This window comes from Hydra vulgaris, chromosome 10 (genome assembly GCF_038396675.1).
Source record: "Hydra vulgaris chromosome 10, alternate assembly HydraT2T_AEP".
Classification (NCBI taxonomy): domain Eukaryota; kingdom Metazoa; phylum Cnidaria; class Hydrozoa; order Anthoathecata; family Hydridae; genus Hydra; species Hydra vulgaris.
The window spans coordinates 21,869,233-21,893,433 of NC_088929.1; the positions used below are offsets into that span (position 1 = coordinate 21,869,233).

At 27.1% G+C, this 24,201-nt stretch overlaps 1 protein-coding gene and 1 long non-coding RNA gene across 2 annotated transcripts in view; one reads left to right on the forward strand and one right to left on the reverse strand.

Annotated features, from left to right (window-relative positions):
• Nucleotides 1–4,010: 4,010 nt before the first annotated feature.
• Nucleotides 4,011–4,848, reverse strand: LOC136086530 (uncharacterized). The gene is made up of 2 exons (XR_010641396.1): nt 4,534–4,848; nt 4,011–4,321 (listed from the first exon to the last, which is right to left on the reverse strand). It is a non-coding gene; the product is annotated as an uncharacterized LOC136086530 (long non-coding RNA).
• A 4,427-nt stretch (nt 4,849–9,275) lies between these two features.
• The window catches only part of LOC100209709 (FACT complex subunit SSRP1), a 45,449-nt gene continuing 30,523 nt past the window's right edge, over nt 9,276–24,201 (forward strand). Inside the window, exons 1-3 of the mRNA XM_065807503.1 lie at nt 9,276–9,401; nt 13,355–13,540; nt 18,925–19,030. Of these exons, the coding sequence (XP_065663575.1) occupies nt 9,348–9,401; nt 13,355–13,540; nt 18,925–19,030 (346 nt within the window). The 5' untranslated portion in view covers nt 9,276–9,347. The remainder of the gene's footprint in view (nt 9,402–13,354; nt 13,541–18,924; nt 19,031–24,201) is intronic.

Sequence of the window (24,201 nt, forward strand, 5' to 3'; positions counted from 1 at the left end):
TCCCCACTTATGGTTTTTTTTTTGCGTCATAGTAAGTGCTCGTATCTTTGTCATCGTTACTCTCACTGCTACTTTTATCGTTGCAGATTTTTTATTGGCATCTTGCACATCTAATTCAATACCATGCACAATGCAAAACTTTTTATCGCAATTACTTAAACGACCCACTTTCGGCATTATAGAGACCCCATCAGTAGCCGTGAATTAACAATTCTAGCTAACCCAAGTCTCAAAGATTCTAACAAACTCGCTTGGGGCAGTTCATCAAGAGGGTCAACCTAAGCAGCCGTTGTGTAGTAGTTCGAGATCTGGTTTCAGAACTGGAAACCCATGGTTTGGAGGTTTTGAAATTGGTTCACGCCAAAAATGAATTATTGGTAAGGAAGGAGGCGTGAACTTCCAGGTAAAATGGGTAACCAGACCTAAAAGACTTCTTGGAGCACCCAAATAACTAAAAAAAAAAATCTAAAAAAGACTACAGCCAGGAGTTTGTCAAGCTCTTGAAGAAATCTTCTAGGAATTTTTTGGCTTATGGCAATTGAGCAATCGATAATTCAGCTATTAGAGGTTTGGATCAGCTATCAAAGTTTTGGATTTTTGGTCGATGGCAATCGAGCCAAAAGACGATGACAATGTTGCATCTTGGTGCAATTTTCTCTTTAGCAAGCCGATTTCATGCTTTGTTCTTAGACGTGCAGAATATACTAGTACTGCCACCATGCCAATATTAGTTAAACTGATTTTATCTTTTTGTCGCATTTCTAACATTTAGCAAGTAGACTTTTTTTATCGTGCAGAAAACAAACGCACACAGAATTTTCGGGATTCGTACTCCAGTGCTGAACTATTTCAATACTTTTTGTGACATAATGAATGTTTTTGAATATTAAAGTAATATAAATCTATCCATTTGACATAAAATATTGGTTATTAATTCTTAATTCAAAAGCATAAAGTCTTTTTTTATTAAAAGTGAATAATACCTATAAAACATTTTATAACATATCATTAGTATGCCTTATAATCAAGCCGTACTTATTTTGAGATTTTTTTTTTTATTGATTTATATGAATAAATGTCATTTAAGCTTTACTAGCTGAGTATTCTAATACTGGTCTTCTTAGAAGCTTTCCATAATTCAATTTAGAATCAGAATATAAGAATCAACTCAGAGTTTTAAACATGACGTGATAAACAGACTAGGAACATTGATCAGCAAACACTTTTAATGACATCATTATTTTGTTTAAGAAAGCAACGAGTGGCATACGCCTTTTCCATCCAAGTAAGAATTAAAAACAAAATAGATACACGTTTTTTGCTTGTAAGCATATGAAATTTTTGAAACAGGCTCGGGTATGCTTATGCAAAAAGCTCTAAGATGCTCAAAAATATGCTTAAGCATATTTCTAATAAGACATGCTTATTTCAACACTTTTTGAAAAATTAATAACACACACATTTTCAAAAACGTTTCAAATATTTTTCAAAAAAAACTGTAATATAACAATCAAAAATAATACGTATAAACATTAAAATACTATATACAAATGTTATCAATAAAATCAAACATACAAACTTCGTTTTCGTTTTCCCCGGAACCAATAAATGTGTCATCTGAACAAATTTCATTGATATCTTCATTTATAGCCTCAACCGGCTTAAAGTTTTCCACGCTTTCCCTGCCCAATGTGTAATATAAATTCGTCTCTCTTTTGCAGTGCAGGGCATTTTATTACTGAGACATCTCTCTGAATGATTATTTGAATCCAACCATTTTTGATGTTCAATGGCAATAAGCCTTTTTAGAGTGGCAGGGTATCCTGCGTATCAACTGGCTGCCAAAGATCAGTGGCACTTGGTAAACCGTAGCAAAGGAGTCCTTTAGCATCAGCATCTTTAAAACCTTGTCCCTTTAAAAAAAGAACAAATATTATCAAGTTTTTGTTCTTTGATAAACCGAAGGAGTGGTTTATCACGCTAGCACTTACAAACGTTTTGGTCTTACCAAGCATTTGTTTGAAAGTAAATGTGAATATCTTTGTGCCATGCTAACTTTTCGTCTTTTAAAGTGCGTTTTCCTTGAACTCTAAAAATGATGGCTAGCTTTGGTTGCTCTCCTTTTATTCGAAACATAATTTGAAAGGAACTTTACTTTTTTTTCCAATTCTGAGCCCGGTTGTGAGATCCATGTATTTTGTGTCGTACCTTAACTCTTAGAAACACATTTGTACGTTTTTTTACCATGGACAATCAAGGAGAGTGGGCTCTGGTTAACATCGAGCCTTTGTGCTGGTTGGTAGAGTCCCCATTTGATGTCATAACTTGGATCTTGAGAACCTGTTCTGATACACTTTCTCTGTACGTTGTATCATTTCAGTATTGATGGTTCCATTTCTTTCTTATGTTTCCTTTTGTTCCTTTGTTTCGATTTCATTTTTGATTTCACCAAACGACTCTATGCTATAGTTTCTTGATTCGCCTCATTATAATAGGCGATAATTGCTTCAGCTTTAAAGGCAGTATATTGGTGCCGTTTCTCATTAGCTACTTTGGTAAACCCTTTGCTTTTTTTGCTTGTACTAACAACTATGTTGACTAGATTATAAATTACATCTTTCACTGCTACAGTAATAAGTTCTTCTTTACTTTGAAGGACTTATGTTTCTGAAGTTTTACGATCTTTTTTGCTTATTACGTGCATAACTTTAACGTGAAAGACTAGCCCTTGTTGGCTTTTGAATAATTTTTTAAAATAAAGTTTTATAAACATAAATGGTCAAATGACTCATGTTAAAAATCGATCAACTGCTATTTAAATTTTGTAATAAAGCTGTCCAGTATACCCGGAACAGTTGTCATCTTCTGTTAATGTGAAGAATTTTCACCCTGCCTGACAGAGATCCCGGTAGTTTGTAGTCGAGATCTTGCCTAGGCGAGGTGAGTGGTTTTACATATAAACGCAATGTTAAAAATGTATAAATTTGAAGGGAGAGGCGAGATCTTGGTAGTTTTAATCATCCCAGTTAGACGGGAAGATTTTTATCCATCCAAACAACCCCTGAGTTGAGAACGACTGCTTATTGATAGGCATTTTTTTTTCTTAAACTAAATATTTTTTTAAAGTTTGGTTTTAATCTATTTTAAATTGCATTTTATGTAAAATATTTAAAATAAAATCAATCCGAGCCCACTTATTACTAGTTCAAGTTGGAATTTATTGATAATAAAATATTGACGATGAAATGCTCGACAATGAAATGCATTTAAAGCTAAAAAATTTACCATACCTATTTTCTAAAAAAAAAAACCTTTTTTCATGCTACCCATGCCACCCTAACCAAAAGGTAAGGATAAGCAGTTGCTACCTTAGGCTACCCTTTTCCGGCTAGTCTGGATTTTTGGTGTCTAAAGCCAGTTTTAGATTTTGTCTAATTTACGTTTAAATCTAGTCTAATTAACGTATATAAAGCGTTTAGATTTAGCATAAGTAAACGCATATTATACTTTTAGATCTTGTCTAACAGCTTCTTTGATTTAGTTAACGTAATTTTAATTTATTTAAGTTTTAAAACTTATATAAATTAAAATTTCGTTACAACTTTTTAACTTTATATAAGTAATAAGAGCTATATTGGACTTGAAATTTATGAATAAGATAGTTATAAAAGTAATGAAATTTATAAATAAGATATAGTAATTTATAAATAAATAAGATATAGTAATTTATAAATTTATAAATAAGATACAGTTATAAAAGTAATGAAATTTATAAATAACATATATATTTATAAAAGACCTGGTCTTATTTTTTATATTTTTTATAACTATTACAATATGTTTATAAACTTTTATACTATACTACTTATACTATACTTTTATATTATAAAACTAAATATAAAGTTATAAACTTATGTAAAACGTTTTCATATAGTGGGGATTTAGAGAAAAAATGTTCGTGCACTATATTTGTTTATGCTACGATAATTTAAAAAATTAAATGATCAAGCTTTTTGCAGTAGAAATTTTATAGTAACAATTTCTATCAAATATTTTTTTAAATTTAATCTCATTCGCAAAAAATAAAAGTTTACATTAAGATTAAATTAAAGATTACTAATGAAATTAATAAACTCATAAACATATATTTTGGATCACTGTTTTCTCTGGTTTTTGCATTATCAAATTCTTCCTTGTATACCGTCTACCGCCTGATTATCATGCACCTGTTCCTGTGACATCACCTGTTCTTGTGACATCATTTTCTACATTCGTATCCTGTTCGTTCGATTTTGTAACCTAATTCGTAACCGCAAAAAAACTAGGATAAAATAATTAGCGTTTTAAATATTCATAAATCAAAATTGGAATTACACAGAACAACTTTACATATAAAGGATTTTCTGAATGGAAGTTTTGCAAAATTTCCTGTACCATCCATATTTATTTTTGATAAAAAATTAGCAACTAATATAATTATAAAAAAATTATAAAAATATAAGTTTTATTATTTAAACTGTTTACAAAACTTACAAAAAAAGGTCTTACAGCAGGACTTTCATAGCGAGAGACCAGCAACTCATATTTTTAAATGTGTCAATGTGGCTATCAATATTTTCTAGAACATCGAAGTCCATTGATTTGTTGGTATTTAGGAAGGTAGATTGTCGCGAAAAGAGCTTTTTAAATTCCATGAATTAAAATGGCGCACCAAACTCGTTTATTATTTATCTATCATTCGTTTTGCTTTTAGTTGTTGTAAGGAAATGAATCTTGAAAACGTATTTAAGCCTAATTTAATTATTTAGCCAATGAAAAAATTTTTCAGCAGTAAAACAAAAATATTCTTTATTTTATATATTTAATTAAAATTAATACAACTAATTGTAGGTAGTCATGCTCTTGTCAGTTTTTAATTGTTTTTTTATTGATATTGCAAAATTAGACTCTAAATTACTCTAAACAATCTAATCTTATCTTTAATTTAGAGATAAGAAGCTTTACAAGTTGTTTGCTTATTGTATTTGAATAAAGTAATAAATAATAATGGTCATAAGTATTCATAACTTTAACACAAATATCTACTTATAATAATTTAACAAAATATATTACATTGAAATACTCAACCAATGTTACCTGTTATGTTGGTGGCAAGAATACACAATTCGTTAAAATTATTTCGGCATCTTTATTTTCGTAATACTATGCATTTTTGAATGTAAACTTTCTAATAAGTTTTTGTTGTTTTTTTTATTTCGTTTTAATTATTTAAACCGCGTTTAAATAGGCATAATTAAACTTAAGCTGTTATGTGAGTCTCTTAACCAATAGCTATATTACTATATATAATATAATACACGTTTATTAAACGTCGATCAAACGTTTATAATAACGACTTATGTTAGTCAATATTGTAAACGTTTGATCGACGTTTAATAAACTTTTATATGAAAAGATTTAAAGCGTAGATTTTAAATCAATAAATATTTACGTTTAAATAAGGTTGATTAAAGGTTTACAATAATGACTAATGCAAGTTGATATTCTAAACGATTAAAAAAACTTATTAATTTCCAAGGCCTGAGGACCAATTATTATTTAATGATTAGGAGTAGCAAAGTTTTGACCCTTATTTTGTGGAAAAACAAAACCTACCATAGTCAAAAATTATTTAAAGAAAGTGGTAAAGCTGAAAGTAAAAAAAGTCTCCCAAACGGTTTTAAAAGATTTTAAAATCACTTGCAATGGACCTTTACATATGTTTAGAATGCCCTCCCAAAGTATCTTATTTGGGGTATTTCGTTAGTAATACTTTCAGAACTTTCAAACAGTGTATATAGTTAAAACGATGCATGTTTAGGGACCTCTTGCACTTAATCTACCCACAAAAAAAACTAGATTTTGTGCCATAATCCAACAAGACTTACCAGTTGGATGCTAACGACATCGGTGTAAGTAACAATTTACGCATAAAAAATTTGCATCACTAAGTAGATTTAAATTTATTTAAGTGTATAACGCTACAATAAGTGTACCCTTTATATCATCCCATTTGGGTATCAAAAACTCAGCGAGAGAGAATTTTTTTTCTTTTTTCTTTTTTTTTGTTTGGGGGGGGGGGGGGGACCGGTCTAGCGTTACTAATTTTAAAATTTGAAAATGTAGCGGAAGAGCGGTAGCGGTTTTTTGTTCTCAAAGATACGGAAGGTAGCGATTGCAAGGCAACGAAGAGAGGGGGTGGGGTGGGGTGGAAGGGACAGTTTGTCCCAGGCGGCAGATATCCAAGGGTCGCCAAATGAAAAGAAGGTACCTAAAAAAAAAAAAGGTCCTTCATCTATAATAAAGGGATATTTTGGTAAATAAAGGCGCCAACTGGGTTGAGCGATTGCGCTTTCAAATATTTGATAGCGATACCCAGTTCTGCTTTATTCTTATTAGTTTATTATTACCTGTCTTTTCATAATTTATTATTACCTGTATTCTCATTAATTTGTTATTACTTATATTAACTTATTATTACCTGTATTTGCCAAAATGGAAACAAAATTTATACTTTTAAACGCGCTGAACAAAAATATCACTATAAAATAATAATTATTTTTTTTAGCGGGAAAGTTAGGTGTTTATACAGTCTATATTTGAGCCGGTGAGAATCAGAATGGTGTAAGTCAACGTTTCCCAATTTGAGATAATTTAAGGTCTTATTAGATTTAGCGTAGAGAAAACCCTGCAAAAAAAAAAAAAAAAAACAGCTACCAATTTGCCCATCTTTACATAAACTTACACTTTACGCCAGTCGCAAATTTAACATAATGATGTTTTGAAACAATTATTGACTTTACTCAATTTTTTTTTGACTTACAAAGGATGTTTTACTTTTGACATGCTAATTCTCACCAGCTCATATATACTCATATATATATATATATATATATATATATATATATATATATATATATATATATATATATATATATATATATATATATATATATATATATATATATATATATATATATATATATATATATATGTATATATATATATATATATATATATATATATATATATATATATATATATATATATATATATATATATATATATATATATATATATATATATATATTAGTTTTTGAAAAAGGTCACCCACTATGACTCTTGATTACACACTGGCTCCCATATATCAGTGAATTTTTTTTTCTTCAAAAGTATATCAATATTCTGGGTCTCAAAAGAACCAGAATTTCATAGAGATTTCAGAAATAATGATTTCAAATAAAAATGAATTGCTTAAATTTTATATACACAAAACAACAATTTTTAACTAAAAATTGAAAAGTTTATTTTTTATGACATTTTGTTTGCAATATTTTTTTTAAAAATGTTTCTATAGAAAAGATTATGAATTTTGAAATCACTATAAAATTCTGGTGGCATCCCTAATGCAAATGCATCTAAAGGTATCTACATTTAATTGTATTGTATTAGGATATTTTAGTTAAATGTAAATATCTGCAATTAATTAGTATACGTTCATTCAAAATCGGTTGATAAATGGCAAACATTGGTATATTAGCAAATTCTAAGAAATTTCAAATCAGTTCCAAATTTTAAATATGCATACTAAATCTTGTTTTTAATCACTTTCAATAAAAATAAAGCTAGGTTAACCTCATTTTTAGCTGCAAAAAGCATTTTTTTACATGTAGGTAAAACTTGTTTATTTTAATGCTATGTGGATTTTTATATTCCTGTATATGGCAAATGTACTACTCTTAAATGTTTATTGATATAATTTATGTTTAAAACTTAATTTAACACTTAAATTAAGTTTTAATTACTTTAAACATAAGTTTAAATCTGCAAAAAAATTTGCAAAATAAATTTTTTTAACTTAAAGCATTCACTAGTAAAGGGTAATGCATTTACCAGTTAAGATTGATACATCGAAATCAGGAAGCATTTATGAAAAAAAAATTTATTTTTCTTGAGGATCTTAATAAAAATGTCAGCATGAGTGTATTAATAAAAATATGCTGTTTACCAATGCTCCTTATTTTGTGTACCAATACTAACCATGTTAGAACGCATCAAAAGCAAGAAGCTATGTATGTATTTTTATCCAATTGATAAGCACAAATTTTTCTTCAATAATCAGTCATAAAAACACATAGGTTGACAACTAAAACAGTGCCTTGAATCATACGAATCGCTTCAAAAATATTAATGTAGAGCCTCTAACATTGCTTGCTGATACTATCAGATACCATACTGATACCACTTATCTTATCAATGATAGGATATGTGGTAGAGCATTACCTACCACATAACCTATCAGCAACAACAATTAACATTATAATATATATATATATATATATATATATATATATAATATATATATATATATATATATATATATAATATATATATATATATATATATATATATATATATATATATATATATATATATATATATATATATATATATATATATGTATATATATATGTATATAGTGAAAACTAAATAATAATTATTATATATTTCAATTACATAACTAAAAGTTTCACCCAATAGCGATCATCAGATGTATATATATATATATATATATATATATATATATATATATATATATATATATATATATATATATATGTATACACATATATTTGTGTATGCATGTATATATGTATGTATGTATGTATGTATGTATATATATATAATGATGCGGTATGTATATATAAGATGCATTAGTGGTGTAGTGGTAGAGCACTCGCTTCATAAGCGAGAGGTTCCGAGTTCGATTCCCACCACGTCCCTGGTAGTACCACGTTCAACTTGTTTCTCCGCGCAGCGGCCTTGTTCGTCAAGATTCATGTTTCGGAGTTATAGAGTTGAGAGAGGGTTATAACCACAAGTAGCCTCCTCATCTGTAGTGGCCTTCTCGGCCTTGGGGAGGTGAATTAGATAAAAATAAAAAAAGTAAAATATGGATGTATGTATGCATGTATATATTTATATATGTATGTATGTATGTATGTATGTATGTATGTATGTATGTATGTATGTATGTATGTATGTATGTATGTATGTATGTATGTATGTATGTATGTATGTATGTATGTATGTATGTGTGTATGTGTGTATGTATGCATGTATATGTTTATATATGTATGTATATATGTATGCATACATAATCTGTATGCATACATATGTATGTATGCATACAGATTATGTATGCATACATATACACATATATAAGTTTGTCAATATTTAAAAAATTTTTTATGTCTATTTGTTGTTTAAGGTCATAATCAATTTTTTTCGATAATAAAAATCAGGAAATGACAGATATTTTGGAGTTTAATGATGTTTTTTCCTTAGTACGCGGTGCACTAGTAAGCATGATCTTTTTTTTTTTTTAAATTGATGTTTTAGAAAGTGTAGTAATTTATTTTATTAAAATAAAATAATTCATTTTTGAATATAATTATTAGAAAAATAAAATTCTAAATATCTGATTTTTTTTTTTGTTTGTTTAAAATTTTTTAACAAGTTCTGGTGAAAAATAAATTTCAAGAAATATTTACATTTATCTTTTCCTAAAAACTCTGGACTTGGTAACTTCCTTAATATATGCAACCTTCTCATATAACTTTTCAAGTCTTCTGTCAACCCTTTCCTTACTCTGTAACTCTATTCTTTTTTCTAGTTACTCTGAACTTGCAGCCTTGTTGAGAGCAAATCCGAATTATATGTATATATATATATATTTATATGTCAGAAAGTTTTTCCGTATTTTGTTGACACAAAAAAAAAATTAAAATGCAAGACCGGAATTTTTTTTTTTTAATTGATAGACTGCCTGACCTAACCAAACCTTCAGTCGATGTAGCAGCACTCCCTTTCGAGTCAGGCTATAAGATAGTCGATGTAGCAGCATTCCATTGCGAGTCAGGCTATTTGTCAGTCGATGTAGCAGCACTCCGTTGCGAGTCAAGCTATAAGATAGTCAATGTAGCAACATTCTGCGCATGATTTACAGGAAAAAAAAAAAATGAAAATAAAAACATTTTATTAAAGAAAATAAAAATAAAAACATTCAGAATGATTTTAAAAACATACTGGTCAATTAAATTTGCCTTTTTGCGGAATTTTTAAAAAGTGATTAATTTGTAATTAAATTAATTTTTTAACTTTCCGACAACATGGAAATGTTGGGTGAAGGCCAAAAGTAATTAAAAGTGACGTATTTGTTGACAAAAGAATCATTTTTTACCTTCTTTACTCCCAAATGTATTAATTTTGAGAACTATATATATATATATATATATATATATATATATATATATATATATATATAAAACCCTTGGAATTAGGAAAAATGAGGTCAGCAAGAATTTGCTGACCTCAATCTTTTGAGGTTGGCATCAGGTCGGCAAAAAATTTTTGATACAAAGGTCTTACCTTAAAACATAGAAACGAGGTTGGCAATTTTTTGCTGACCTTATGCTCTTTCAAGTCGGCAGTTAGGTCGGCATTGCCGAATGTCGACCCTAATGCCGAGGGTTGATATATATATATATAAATATATATATATATATATATATATATATATGTATATAAAGAGAGAGAGAGAGAGAGAGAGAGAGAGAGAGAGAGAGAGAGAGAGAGAGAGAGAGAGAGAGAGAGAGAGAGAGAGAGAGAGAGAGAGAGAGAGAGAGAGAGGAAATAATAAATATAAATCAGTTTAAAAGCTTGATTTTCTGATGTGACCTATTTTCTTTGATCGCAATTTGATAAAAATTTACTTTTAAAAATATATTTGATATAACTTAACTTTTAAATTTATTATTAAATTAATTTTTTTTAAACATTTTGAAACTTTTTTTTATATGAAAATTTAAATTTGTTTGAAAAATTGAGTAAATAAAAATAATTCGAATTTGAATTTCAAAGTTTTGGAAATTATGACACAACTGTTATCATTGAACTAGACTAAAAATGTAATTGTACTACTTAAAATGTAATTGTATTTAAATGTTACTAAATAATAAATATGAATAACTATTACATATATATATATATATATATAATATATATATATATATATATATATATATATATATATATATATATATATATATATATATATATATATATATATGTAATAGTTATATATATATATATATATATATATATATATATATATATATATATATATATATATATATATATATATATATATATAATTTATTGTGGTTATACAATTGTTAGTGTATAAACATGTTAAATTTAAAAACACATCAATATCTAAAGAATTTTTGTTAAATAGAATTTTAAAACATTTATAATAAAATATAAAGTTTTAAATTTTAAAATTAAGTGAACTTAATAAACACTGTAAATATAATAAGTGAATGAATTTAGTGGACATTGTATATACTAATAATGTTCATTAAAATTTACTGAGTATTTAAAGTACTTTGCATTCATATTCATGCTTTAAAATTACACTTAGGGTGGAATGCAAGAAGCGAACTTGGGTGAAGTTTGGCTTGAACTTTGAAGTCTGACTTTGTCATATTAGACTTCAAAAAAAAAGCTTGAGCAAGTATGTAAATGAAACTTGAAAACTTGAAAATCATGCTTAAGAAAGTCAAACTTGAAAAATTTAAAAGGCAGAAGCTTAAAATTAATTAAAAATTATGACAATAGTTTTCAATACCAGGATAAATATGATATTTATAGAGGTAGAAAACAAAACCAGTAGAAGAAGATGATTAACACAAGTTTGAATTCATCTAATGTATGACAGAATATATTTTTGTTATAACAGTTAACAATTCAGCAGTAGAGTGATTGGATCAAAATATGTATAGATAAGGGGTGGATCCAGAATTTTATGGCCTTTGAGATAGCTAACCTCCAGACATGATGCAAACTCCAAACAATTATGTGTTTATACTTATGTCAAATAAAGATGTTTTGCAAAAAATTGTCTCTCAGTTTAAGATGACTTGTAACATTAAAGTGGCAGGAAGAGAGTGCCATTTGGTTCAATATATCAATTAGAGAAAAAGTTTTTTACATTTATTAAGTTTATAAAATAAATAATTAATTTCGGCTAAATAAACCTATTTATTTTTTGAATTTTAGTAAAAGAGAGGAAAAGAAGACTGGCGAGACTGGCCTAATTAAACTCCAATATCCTAACAAGAGACAATATTTTGCAAATATTGCCATTAAATCATTTAATTCTATTTAAATTTTTATGGGAATAATTTAATTTAGGAGTTTGTGTATATTGTATGTAGTTCGTTGTTGTGTAGTTTGTAATGTAGTTTTAGAGTTAATTATTTAAGTTTCAAAAAACTTAATGGTTAAAACTATATTTTTTACAACTATTGATACAAAAAAAAAGTTAACTTTTTTGCTCTTTATATATTTATGCTCTTTATATATTTATGCTCTTTAGATATAGCATTTTACAATATCAATATTATTATATACCGAATGAACAAATGAGTCACTGACATTCATATTTGAAATAAGGTCTTCTGATATTATCAGAAAACTTGAAGTACCAGAAAAGCCAAAAAAAAAATAACAAAAGTATTATGACATTAAAACAAAAATTTACAAAAAATATTCACAATCTTACATATTAATACACCGATGTTAATAAAAACAATTTTAAGGATTATTTTATTAGAGAGTTTCTATGTTTTTGAATGTTTATTTCACAAGATAATACTTTTTTTTTTTTTGAGCTCTTCACTTACATTTTTCAATAAAAAAGATTTTCTTTATTGATAAGTATCAACAAAATGCTTCTTGCATTACACTTTAGTCAACCTTCAGATTTGAAGTATACCTTGTTTGCTTCTTGCATTCTGAAATGATTTTTGCTTTCTCAAGTTGGTTTTTCAAGTATAGCTTGAGTTCAAGTTTTCTCTTTGCATTTGCTCAAGTCAAATTTTAGACTTGAAGTATGACTTCAAATTTTAAGTTCGCTTCTTGCATTCCACCCTAAACATTCAAAGCTTATACTGAACATTAAAAATGAGCACTATAAATTAGTAAATTTTGCAAATGAAAAACTGAAAAAATACTTTATTATTTATTAATAAATAGTAATATCTATTGAATCATGTGAACTACAAGTTTTAAAATCAGGTGGATTTTTGAATGATTATATTATTATTATTATTTTTTTTTGCCTAATAAGGAGAGCATGATGAAAATGTATAGACATGATGAAAATGTATTTTTTTTTTATTTGTGCATATAAAGAAATTAATTGAGATTTTTTACAAAAGCCTATAAATTGTTGTTTGTTTATTTTTAGAATCCTGGTCGATTAAAACTCAATAAAAGTGGCACCATTTTTAAATCATACAAAACAGGAAAGGTAGATTCGACTCCAGTAGCTGAAATTCAGTCATCAAAATGGATGAGAGTTGCACGAGGCTTTGGGCTTAAATTAGTGCTTAAAAATGGCCATCAAGAAAAATACCATGGATTTAAAGAAGTGGTATTTTTTAAAAACCTTATGAAACTTTTTAATTATACTGAATGTTATAAATATTTCACAAAATAACTTAATTTACTTGATAGTATTTTTTAAAAATTACTAAGGTTATATATATTAACTTATTTATTATAAAACAATTAAAAATATAAAAATATGCCTTCAAAAGATGAAATGATTTCTTTTAGTTTTTTTTTTTTTAATGAAAGGTAATTCCATTCAAAGGAAATCAAAATGTTTAAAAATTATTTTATTCCAAAGAAAGCTCCATGAAATGAAATACATGACTTTCCAAAATTAGTTTAAAAAAATAGTTGATGAATTAAATTATCTTTTTTTTTTTATGTTGTATTTACTTTTAAAGTAAACAAATGATAGAAAGAAACAAAGGAACAGAGTTAGTTTTACATTTTTATGTATAACAAACTATATATTTATTTAAATATAATACCCCATACCCATTAAATGTATATATAATATGGTAGTAGTGTAGTGTTGGAGTGCTCACTTCAAAAGGAAGAAGTTCTGAGTTCAATCCCCACCACTTTCCTGGTAGTACAGTGCTTAACTTGTTTCTCTGTGCTTGTTTGCCAAGGTCTGTTTTTCAAAGTTATAGTGTTGAGAGAGGGTTGTAACTACAAATAAAGCAGCCTCCTTGACTGTAGTGATCTTGGCCTTGGGGAGGCGAATTAACATAAAAAAGGGGGTCTTAGTATAGAGCTCTGAGAGACCCGACAAGTTATATGTAATAAGTTGGATGAGAAAGTTGTGTTACTATAAGCAAATTGTTAACAACTATTTAAATAACTTTTAAGTCAAAATATATTTTCTTTAATTCAATAAAATTCAACTTTTTACGAGAATTATGTGATCCATCACATCATAGGCTTTTAATAAATCCTTAAGATGTATTGGGAGTATATAGCATATATATTCTCAACATATTGTGATTTTTTGAAAGATTTAGTAATACTATATGTAATTTGGAATATTATGTGTTCAGTTGAATTTCTTTTCTTGAACCCGTATTATGATATATTATATTATATGAAGATAGATGTTTGAAAATTCTTAAATCAGAAAATTCTATGCAGCTTTAACTTAAGTTTTTGTTAAAAAAAATCCTGTTATAATTTTGTTGATACAAAAGTTATTGAAACAAAAAGAATGGTAATGAAACAAGTTATTGAAGCAAAAAAACTTATAATGGGAATATTGATAGATAATAGAACAATATTGTAAAAATGTAAACAAGAGACAATGCTTTAAGCTTTTTATAGCTTTTTTGTAATATCATTTAAACTTAGAACACAAATATCTATAGTTACAAATATCTATAGTTACAAATATCTATAGTTACAAATATCTATAGTTACAAATATCTATAGTTACAAATATCTATAGTTACAAATATTGTTTTTAAATAAAAATAAAAAATCACAAATAAAATAAGCGTAAAAAAAAAATTCCGCAAAATATTTACATGGTAATTTAGACTCTCTTAGAGAACCACCTCCAACAAAAAAAATTGAACTAAAACTAAAATGAAGTTTCATTTAAAAGAAAAATTTTAAGATTTCAAGAGGAAAAGAAAAATTTCAAGATTTCAAGGGGAAAAGAAAAATTTCAAGATTTCAAGGGGAAAAGAAAAATTTCAAGATTTCAAGGGGAAAAGAAAAATTTCAAGATTTCAAGGGGAAAAGAAAAATTTCAAGATTTCAAGGGGAAAAGAAAAATTTCAAGATTTCAAGGGGAAAAGAAAAATTTCAAGATTTCAAGGGGAAAAGAAAAATTTCAAGATTTCAAGGGGAAAAGAAAAATTTCAAGATTTCAAGGGGAAAAGAAAAATTTCAAGATTTCAAGGGGAAAAGAAAAATTTCAAGATTTCAAGGGGAAAAGAAAAATTTCAAGATTTCAAGGGGAAAAGAAAAATTTCAAGATTTCAAGGGGAAAAGAAAAATTTCAAGATTTCAAGGGGAAAAGAAAAATTTCAAGATTTCAAGGGGAAAAGAAAAATTTCAAGATTTCAAGGGGAAAAGAAAAATTTCAAGATTTCAAGGGGAAAAGAAAAATTTCAAGATTTCAAGGGGAAAAGAAAAATTTCAAGATTTCAAGGGGAAAAGAAAAATTTCAAGATTTCAAGGGGAAAAGAAAAATTTCAAGATTTCAAGGGGAAAAGAAAAATTTCAAGATTTCAAGGGGAAAAGAAAAATTTCAAGATTTCAAGGGGAAAAGAAAAATTTCAAGATTTCAAGGGGAAAAGAAAAATTTCAAGATTTCAAGGGGAAAAGAAAAATTTCAAGATTTCAAGGGGAAAAGAAAAATTTCAAGATTTCAAGGGGAAAAGAAAAATTTCAAGATTTCAAGGGGAAAAGAAAAATTTCAAGATTTCAAGGGGAAAAGAAAAATTTCAAGATTTCAAGGGGAAAAGAAAAATTTCAAGATTTCAAGGGGAAAAGAAAAATTTCAAGATTTCAAGGGGAAAAGAAAAATTTCAAGATTTCAAGAGGAAAAGGAAAAGAACAAGTAGTAGTTTGAAAAATTAGTTACATCATCTTCAAATTAGTTGCATTATCTTCTTTGGATATTGTCAAAATTAGTGAAACTCTTTTTGATTTTCAAGTTTGAACAATAAGATTTTTATAGTATTATGATAGTTGGTTTTTGATCCTTGCAATTTTCCCAAAATTTTTCATTGATCTGCTTGATTGTAACCAATCATGTGACTTTTTAACTCCTTATTGTTGTAACAATAAGGAGTTAAAAAGTCACATGAAAAAAAATAAAAGTTAAATTTGAAACATGTTTTGAACTAAAAAAAAAAACAATTTAATGAGTGATTGAAAAAGAAGTAGTTTTAAGTTTTAGGTCCTAGTATTTTGATTGAACATTCATCTCTTAGAGTTTAAAGACATGATTGTTGCTAGTATAGAAAGGTTTTTCAAAATTTAGGCTACTAAATAATTGACTTCGTAACTAGGTTTTTCAAAGGGCACATCATAACAGAAAGTCTCAAAAACGTATTTGAAAACAAAATGTTCAAAAGTTTTCTTGAAGAGTTAAAAAATGAAACTCTGACATCAGAGTTAAATTGTAAATATAGACATACTGAATATAAATAGATATAAATTAATACAAATATAATACAAATATAATACAAATATAAATATAAATAGACTTACTGTATATACTGAATAGACATTCTCAATATACGTTTTGGTAATTTGTTTAATATTTGCATAGGACATAAATAGTATACATTAAAAAGTTTTACTCTGAGTGCATATTGTCTAAAGTGTAAACTTGTTAAAAGAAAAAATTTTGCTTTTGTCATTTAAAACTATTTAGTTATTTAATATTTTTTGTGATTCCATAATGATATGATGATCATTATGATCATCATATCATTATGGATGATGATCTTTAGATTTAACAATGCCAAGAACTCAATCAGAATATAATACAAATGTGTATTAAAATTTATCGAAAATGAAATGAATAGGAGATAATGGAGTATAGGACAATTATTCTCAATAGCAGATAAATGCTGAGTAGAAATTCATTCTGAGTGAGGCCTTGCCAATCTTCTCAAATTTTTAAATAAGATGCAATAATATATGTTTTGTGTTATGTCACATAACAATACTTAAACTTTTGACAGGTTTTAATCTTGAGATCTCCTTAACAGAAAACACAGTAAACGCAGTAAAAATACTAAAACAAAGCCTCTGCTTTGTGTTAGACAAGCTGGGGTCCATCTACGCAGTTTATAAAACACATTTAAAATGTGGTTTAGTATTACTCTTGAGCTATTTATGTTGTTTCCAATTTTTTTATTAAAAAGACTGTTACAAATTTTTACTTTTTTAATTTAATTTTTTATGTTTTTTTTATTCATTTTAATTTTTTTTTATAAGGTAAAATAAACTTTTGGAATGTTAATTAAGTTTTTTTAACGTAAAACTTTTTATTTATAAAAATTTTTTTTTTCATGTGTTCTTTATTTATTTTTACTTATAAATGACATATTTTGTTTTTTTATATTTGCTTTTTATTATGTATTTATTTAAGCATATAAATGCCATCTATGTCGATATATCCCTAATTAAAAAAAAATCCTGTAGATAAAAATAAAACTAAAAAAAAAATTATGATCAAATAAAAGATTAGTTTAGATTTTAATGACAAATTTTGAGAACATCATTAGTGTGTCTACAAAAAGTTTTTTGCTATTGTTTGGAGCAAGTTGTTTAGGTCTACAAAAAGTTTGTTGCTGTTATTTGGAGCAAGTTGTTATAGATACAAAGTATCTCAATCATTCAATAAAATCATAAAAGTTCATTAAATTCATAAAAGTTCTTTAAATTCATAAAAATAATGGAAGAACTAATGAAATTATGTGTGTTTCACTGATAAAAAAAACAAATATTTTTTTGCAAGTTCTTAAATGAGCTACTCAAAAAAAATATTTGCTTGTGTTCCAGCATGCAGTTTTTGTAAAAAGAGATGTTCGTTAGACAGATCAGAATGAACCCAATTTCCAACTATTATTTCAGTCTTTAAAATTCCCTCTCTCCCCAAAAAAATCTACATGCGATGTTCATTTCGATTTTAAAAACAATTGTAGACAACTTTTATGATCCTTGCCATAATACTAAACCATAATTTATTTGAGTGACACAACATTATTTCTTGCGGTCTGAATGGGAAACAGTGACAAATAATAAGAGGGCGTGATTAAGAAAAAAGAAAAATAGCCTATAGAATGCATTTGTTTTTATTTTATTTAGTTACAGTTACTAAATAAATTAAAAGTATTAAAAGAAAAACAAAAAATTGTTTAAAAATAATTCTTTATAACATTTTCTACAAAAAAAAACTAAAAAAAAAAATGTTACAGAACATTATTTTAATTTAGGGGGTAACTGTAGAAAAAGTACAAAGCCTAGGTAAGCTTTAATGCTTACTTAAAGTATGCTAATATCCAACTTTAACTTGAATACTTCAATGACTTAGAATCTCTGTTACTTAAATATTATGGATCCCAGTGCTTTTCCTCGAAGCATAAATATTTCTGTAGCTTAAATGGTAACTCTACTTAAACAACTAGTAAATTTCAGATTTCATATTATTCAAGATGCTTTGTTTAAAATGAAACAGATTCTAAAAAACTGTATTCACTTTTTGTGTCTAATCTAGTTAATTCTTATAATAATTTTGAGAGACAACTTTACTTGAACATAATTTTTAAATTAAAAAATCAAAAAATATAGGATTATGAAAGAAAACTTTGGCTTGAATATAATTTTTAATCAAAAAGTATTATATTTATGATTTTGAGAGACAACTTTGGCTTGAATGTAATTTTTAAATCAAAAAATATTTAGGATTATGAAAAGGTAAAAGAGTTCTATGCAAAGAATTTTGTGATGGAATTGGAAGATCAAGATTTGAGTGTTTCTGGTTGGAATTGGGGAGAAGCAAAGTTTAAAGGTTTTTTTCTGTTATAAAAATTTTCTTCATTATTACATTTCAGGTGATTTTCAGCTTTAACATTTTTAAAACTAATTTTCACACTAACACCATTTCAAAATTGTATTGGTATATACAAGACATAAATATATTTAAAAAATGTATTAGCATCTACAATATAACAAAAATATCCTACAAATATGTCATGTTTCACATATTTGTATGACATTGACTATTGAGTACTCTCAAATGCCAGCAGAGTTACTTCAGAGTCTTCAGAAAGTGTGCTTCTGATTACTTTGATGTAACTAAATCAAAAATTGTGTAGATATAGTTTTAAATAAAAAATGAAATGGATTTTATCTATTCTAGAAATCAAAAGAAAAATGTTATTTGAAACATTCAAAAAATTTTTGTTATCACTGTAATAAGTTTAATTAGCAAATGGCAGGAAAAAATTATAAGTATTAACAAAGATCAAGTTATATAGAAATGTGATTTATTAGGTAGATCCATAAAGAGTTGAAGATCTATAAATAAATCCATTATTATTATTATTCCTCTTATTATCTATGAATATTTGTACAGAATAATATACAGGCTAGTTTATATAGAAAAGTTCTATTAATATTAAATACTACTTTGACCTGGTAAATAAATAACAATAAAACAAGAAAAACCAATAAAACATTGAAGATTAAAAGCAATTGGTTAAAGATAAATGAATAGTTCAAAGCTAAAGGTTAAAATCAAGAAATTTATTTTTGAAATAATTTTAAATTTGAATAAATTTTTTGAATAAACTATCGTTGTTAAAAGTTTGAATGAATTTGAATAAATTATTGTTGTTAATGAATCAAATTGAAGTCAAAAGTTTATTGTTTTACACTTATGAAATGAAAATCTTCATACAACTACAAATTTTAGTATAACTTTTAGAATGTCAATAAAGCAACCTTCGTTTTTTTTCCCAGCAAATTTATAATAAATTACTGATTAAAATTAGAACAAATCATTTGACATTTGAAAGTTGTTTTCTAAATGTAGGCAATCTTGCTGTCGCTTGCAATGTAAGCAATCTTGCTGTCGCTTGCAATGTAGGCATTCTTGCTGTCGCTTTTTTCTTATACTAATGATGTTGTCTGCTTGTGTTTTAATCTTTGTTAAGGATATAAGTTATATTCTTTTGGACATGTTTAAAATGATCAAACTGTTAAGTGGTAATAGGAGAAAAATCATCATATTCTAAATGTTTAAGCTTGTACCTTTGCTTGTACCTAAGGTTAAATGAATTCTGAAATGAATTCTGAGCTTTGTCAGTATTGTTTATAAACTTAAAAAAAGTTTTTTTTATTAAATTATCAATTTTAATAGAAAAGATGACAGACTTTTCTTACGCTAGTTGTTATATTTATTGTTTTATCTATAATAAAAGAATGTTTTATTACAAATGATAAAATATATGTTAGAAAAATGCCATTAGTGAATATTGGCTCAGTATTATTAGTAGAAATTACACAAAAGTTCTTTACTTTTTTCTAATTCCATACACTAGCTTAAAAACTTTCAGTATAGCTTCCAAGATCTGATTGACATGGGTCTATTAAATCATGGAAGCTATAGTTAAAGTTTTTATGCTAGTGTAAGGATTACATAAAAACTTTCCGTATAACTTCCAAGATCTAATAGACATGAGTCTATTAAATTTTGGAAACTATACCAAAATTTTTATGGATTTTTAGTTTTTATTGTATGGAATTACAAAAGAGGAAAGAAGTTTTGTGTAAACAAAACTTAGTTAAATTTATATGTTTATGTTATCTACTTTGCTGTGGAGATAGTGAGATCTAACTGATTTACACTTAAGCTATGAAAATGTATCAACCTGTCTCTCCTGTAGCTTTTTTTGACATTAGTGTTTTGGAGTTCAAGGTTGAGAGACAGTTGCATATGATAAAGGTTTTTCAAAATAAAAAATTTCAAAAAACAAGCTGCCCTTCATCTGTAGTAGCCCCCTGCACAGTGGGCCAGGTATATGGGACACAGTGGACAAAACCTAATTATAACCCAATTGCTCCCCAAACCCATTTAGATATATAAATAATCATTATATATGAAATAATATTTATTTTTGTCAAGAATATTTTAATTTTTAATAACAAAATTACAATTAATAAGCTTAGTAAATTTTTTTTTTTAAATCAACCTTTTTTTCAAAAATCAAACAACAAGTTGTGTTTAGCTACAAAGAATAAGAAGAAGGTGGAGCTGATTCCCTCAGTAAAGCCAGAACTTCACTGGGGATTTTTTTTTAATTCTTACCATTTTTTTTATGACCTTTTCTTAATGATGTTATGACAGATACAAGTAGTCTCTTAACCAGGTTGCAATTTGTGTCTATTCTAGAAGTCTTTCTACTGAAATCTTCCCTAAACTTTTTAAAATCCTTGTTGCGGGCATCTTGGGCTTCCTCTGACATCAGTCCAAATGGCAAGTACTGTCTAGCAATGATGGTATGGCCATGAACTAAAATTTTGTGTACTGATTGTGACATGTAATACCAGGAATACTTAGATATGTAAAGTTTAAAAACAGTAATACAAAACTCTTTAAATTTGACAGTATCAATTTCAAATCCAGATGATAAAGTGACTAGAATGATGTAAAAATAAAATATAAGAGTTTCATCAACTTTCAAAATTTTGGCAGTTGATTGATAGTCTGCAAAGGCTCGTCGGGCGGTGTTTCTATCATTATTGGTACCTACAAATTGCATATATGATAGTTAACCTGATGATTTATATACAAGTATTTATGTAGTTTCACTTACCAGATCCTCCAATTTTTGGGAAATCCACAACCAGTCCCATTTGGTTCATAAATTCTGTCTGGAATGGTTTCTTCACTTGCTTAGTATTTTCTTTATCTTCAATAGCTCTAGACTGCCACTTTTGAGTTTCCAGTCTATATCCAATATGCAATACCATCTCAAAAAACCTAATCCAGGAATGCAGGCTAGAAAGACCATATTTCAGTTCTAAATTACTAGCATTGTCCAATTTCAGCACCATTTCTAAGTTATTCATGTTTTTTGGAGACACACCACACACAGAGCAACATTGAGTTGAATTAGTCACATCAGGCAGAATAGTTTGAATTTTGCCATCAATCATGGTCAGTTCAATAATACTTTTGACAACCAGATTCTATTTCAGATTCTAAATATTTTGCTTCTTCTACATTGCTTCTTGTACATTTATGATGTACTATCAAACTACAAACAATGTTTTAAACCATACATTATGCTCTTATATACATAATATACTAAGTAGTTGGAAGTATTTTGATTTTTTTTTTTTTTGAGGTTTTGTCTACCACCTGGCCACTATGCCCTGGAGGGAACCACTACAGTGGCTTTTTGCCATAAGTTTTATATTTACAGTAACTTTTATTGTTACATATCAGTTTTAAACAACTAGAATATATTATGAAATCACAACAGTACTCATGTAATGTCTTTATCTGAAATGCATATACAGGCGTATGACAATAGCTACAAACTTATTCAAATAAACAGATTATAAATGATTATTTAAAAAAGAAGAGTAGAAAAGGTGGAGGTTTATATTTCAAATAAACGGATTATAAATGATAATTTAAAAAATGAGAGTAGAAAAGTGGAGGTTTATATTTAGGTGTATTCTATGTTTCAAATATACAAAAGTTTAGACAAATTATAAGGCAAGCAACACAAATTACTAATGACTTTCAAACATTAATCGGCATAATATCTACTTATAATGAGCTTATATCCAGGCATTTTTCTAACTTTAATTTGCAATTAAATATGATCTGATGTGCAAAAAAAAATTAACCACATGAACTTTGAATAAAGAACTATTGTTTAAACTTCAAATACTATAAGACTGAAAAAATGAACCTTTAAATAAAATTTGTTAACAATTAATAATAAAAGGGGTAAAAACTAAAATCTGTTTCTGTCTAAATTAAAATAAAAATTAAAATCTAAATTAAAATAAAAAAAGAATTTTGTGACAAAATCTACTATGATCAATTTTTATGAAGAACTAGACATACCAAATGCATTGATGTTTAATAAACGTTTCAGCATCGTAAAACATAGAAAACAAGCTACTAAGAGCATTTAAGCAAACATAGCAATGAAACATGTGGTAGTAGATTAGTGGTTGAAACTTGTGGTAGTAGACTGTTGAACTTTTGGGTGACAATTGAGAAGTTTAAGGTTCAAATCCATAATACATAATACTCTAGAAGTACCAGGATCATAATACACCTCTAGAAGTACCACGATCATAATACACCTCTAGAAGTACCACACTCAACCTGTTTGTGTTTCAAAAATACTTGAGGTGGCCCATCAATAACTTGTTAAATATCTGGAGTTCAACACTCTACTGAACAACCACCAATTTGGATATGGTTTGAGATAATCAACTAAATTAGCTTCTTTTGTAGACAATATGAGAAACAAACATAGGTAATATGACTAGTTTAGTTTTTGTTATCAAAGGCTTTGACACCATTAGTCATATAATTTTGTTTGTAAAAATTGCCACTTTATGTCAATTTTATACTATCATTGTGCAAATCAATTGCATCAAACATTTTTTTTTTTTTTGTTATTTATTGTTTTATTCTGTTTTCTCTAATTTAACTGTGATTAAAAGCATAAGTAAATTTAAAAAATAAATAAACAAAGATGGACACTACACAAAGAAAAAGATCTAAAATATTAGCTTAACTTCTGATAAATCTCGAGGGGAAATAGCCACATTATGTTCAGTTAACCAATCCACAGTTAGCCAGGTCAATAGCATTACTTTGCAACAGGCAACTTTTCGCCATTAATTCAAGAAAAATATGGTCAAAAACAGAAGAACTCTGTGAGAAATGCCAATATCTGATGCTGGAGAGTATCCAAAATCTAAAAAAGACAAGTGACCAACTAATGAATGATTTAGCTACGCAACTAATAAATGATTTAGCTACGCATGACATCCATGTCTGTTTGAGTACTGTGCAGAGAAGGTTGGTAGCTGTTAAAAGGTTTGCCAGAAAATCTTCTAATAAACCATTGCTTACAGATGCCATAATGAAGAACACACCCTGTAAATATCCATGGCTTACATCACCCGAAAGGACCGAACAAA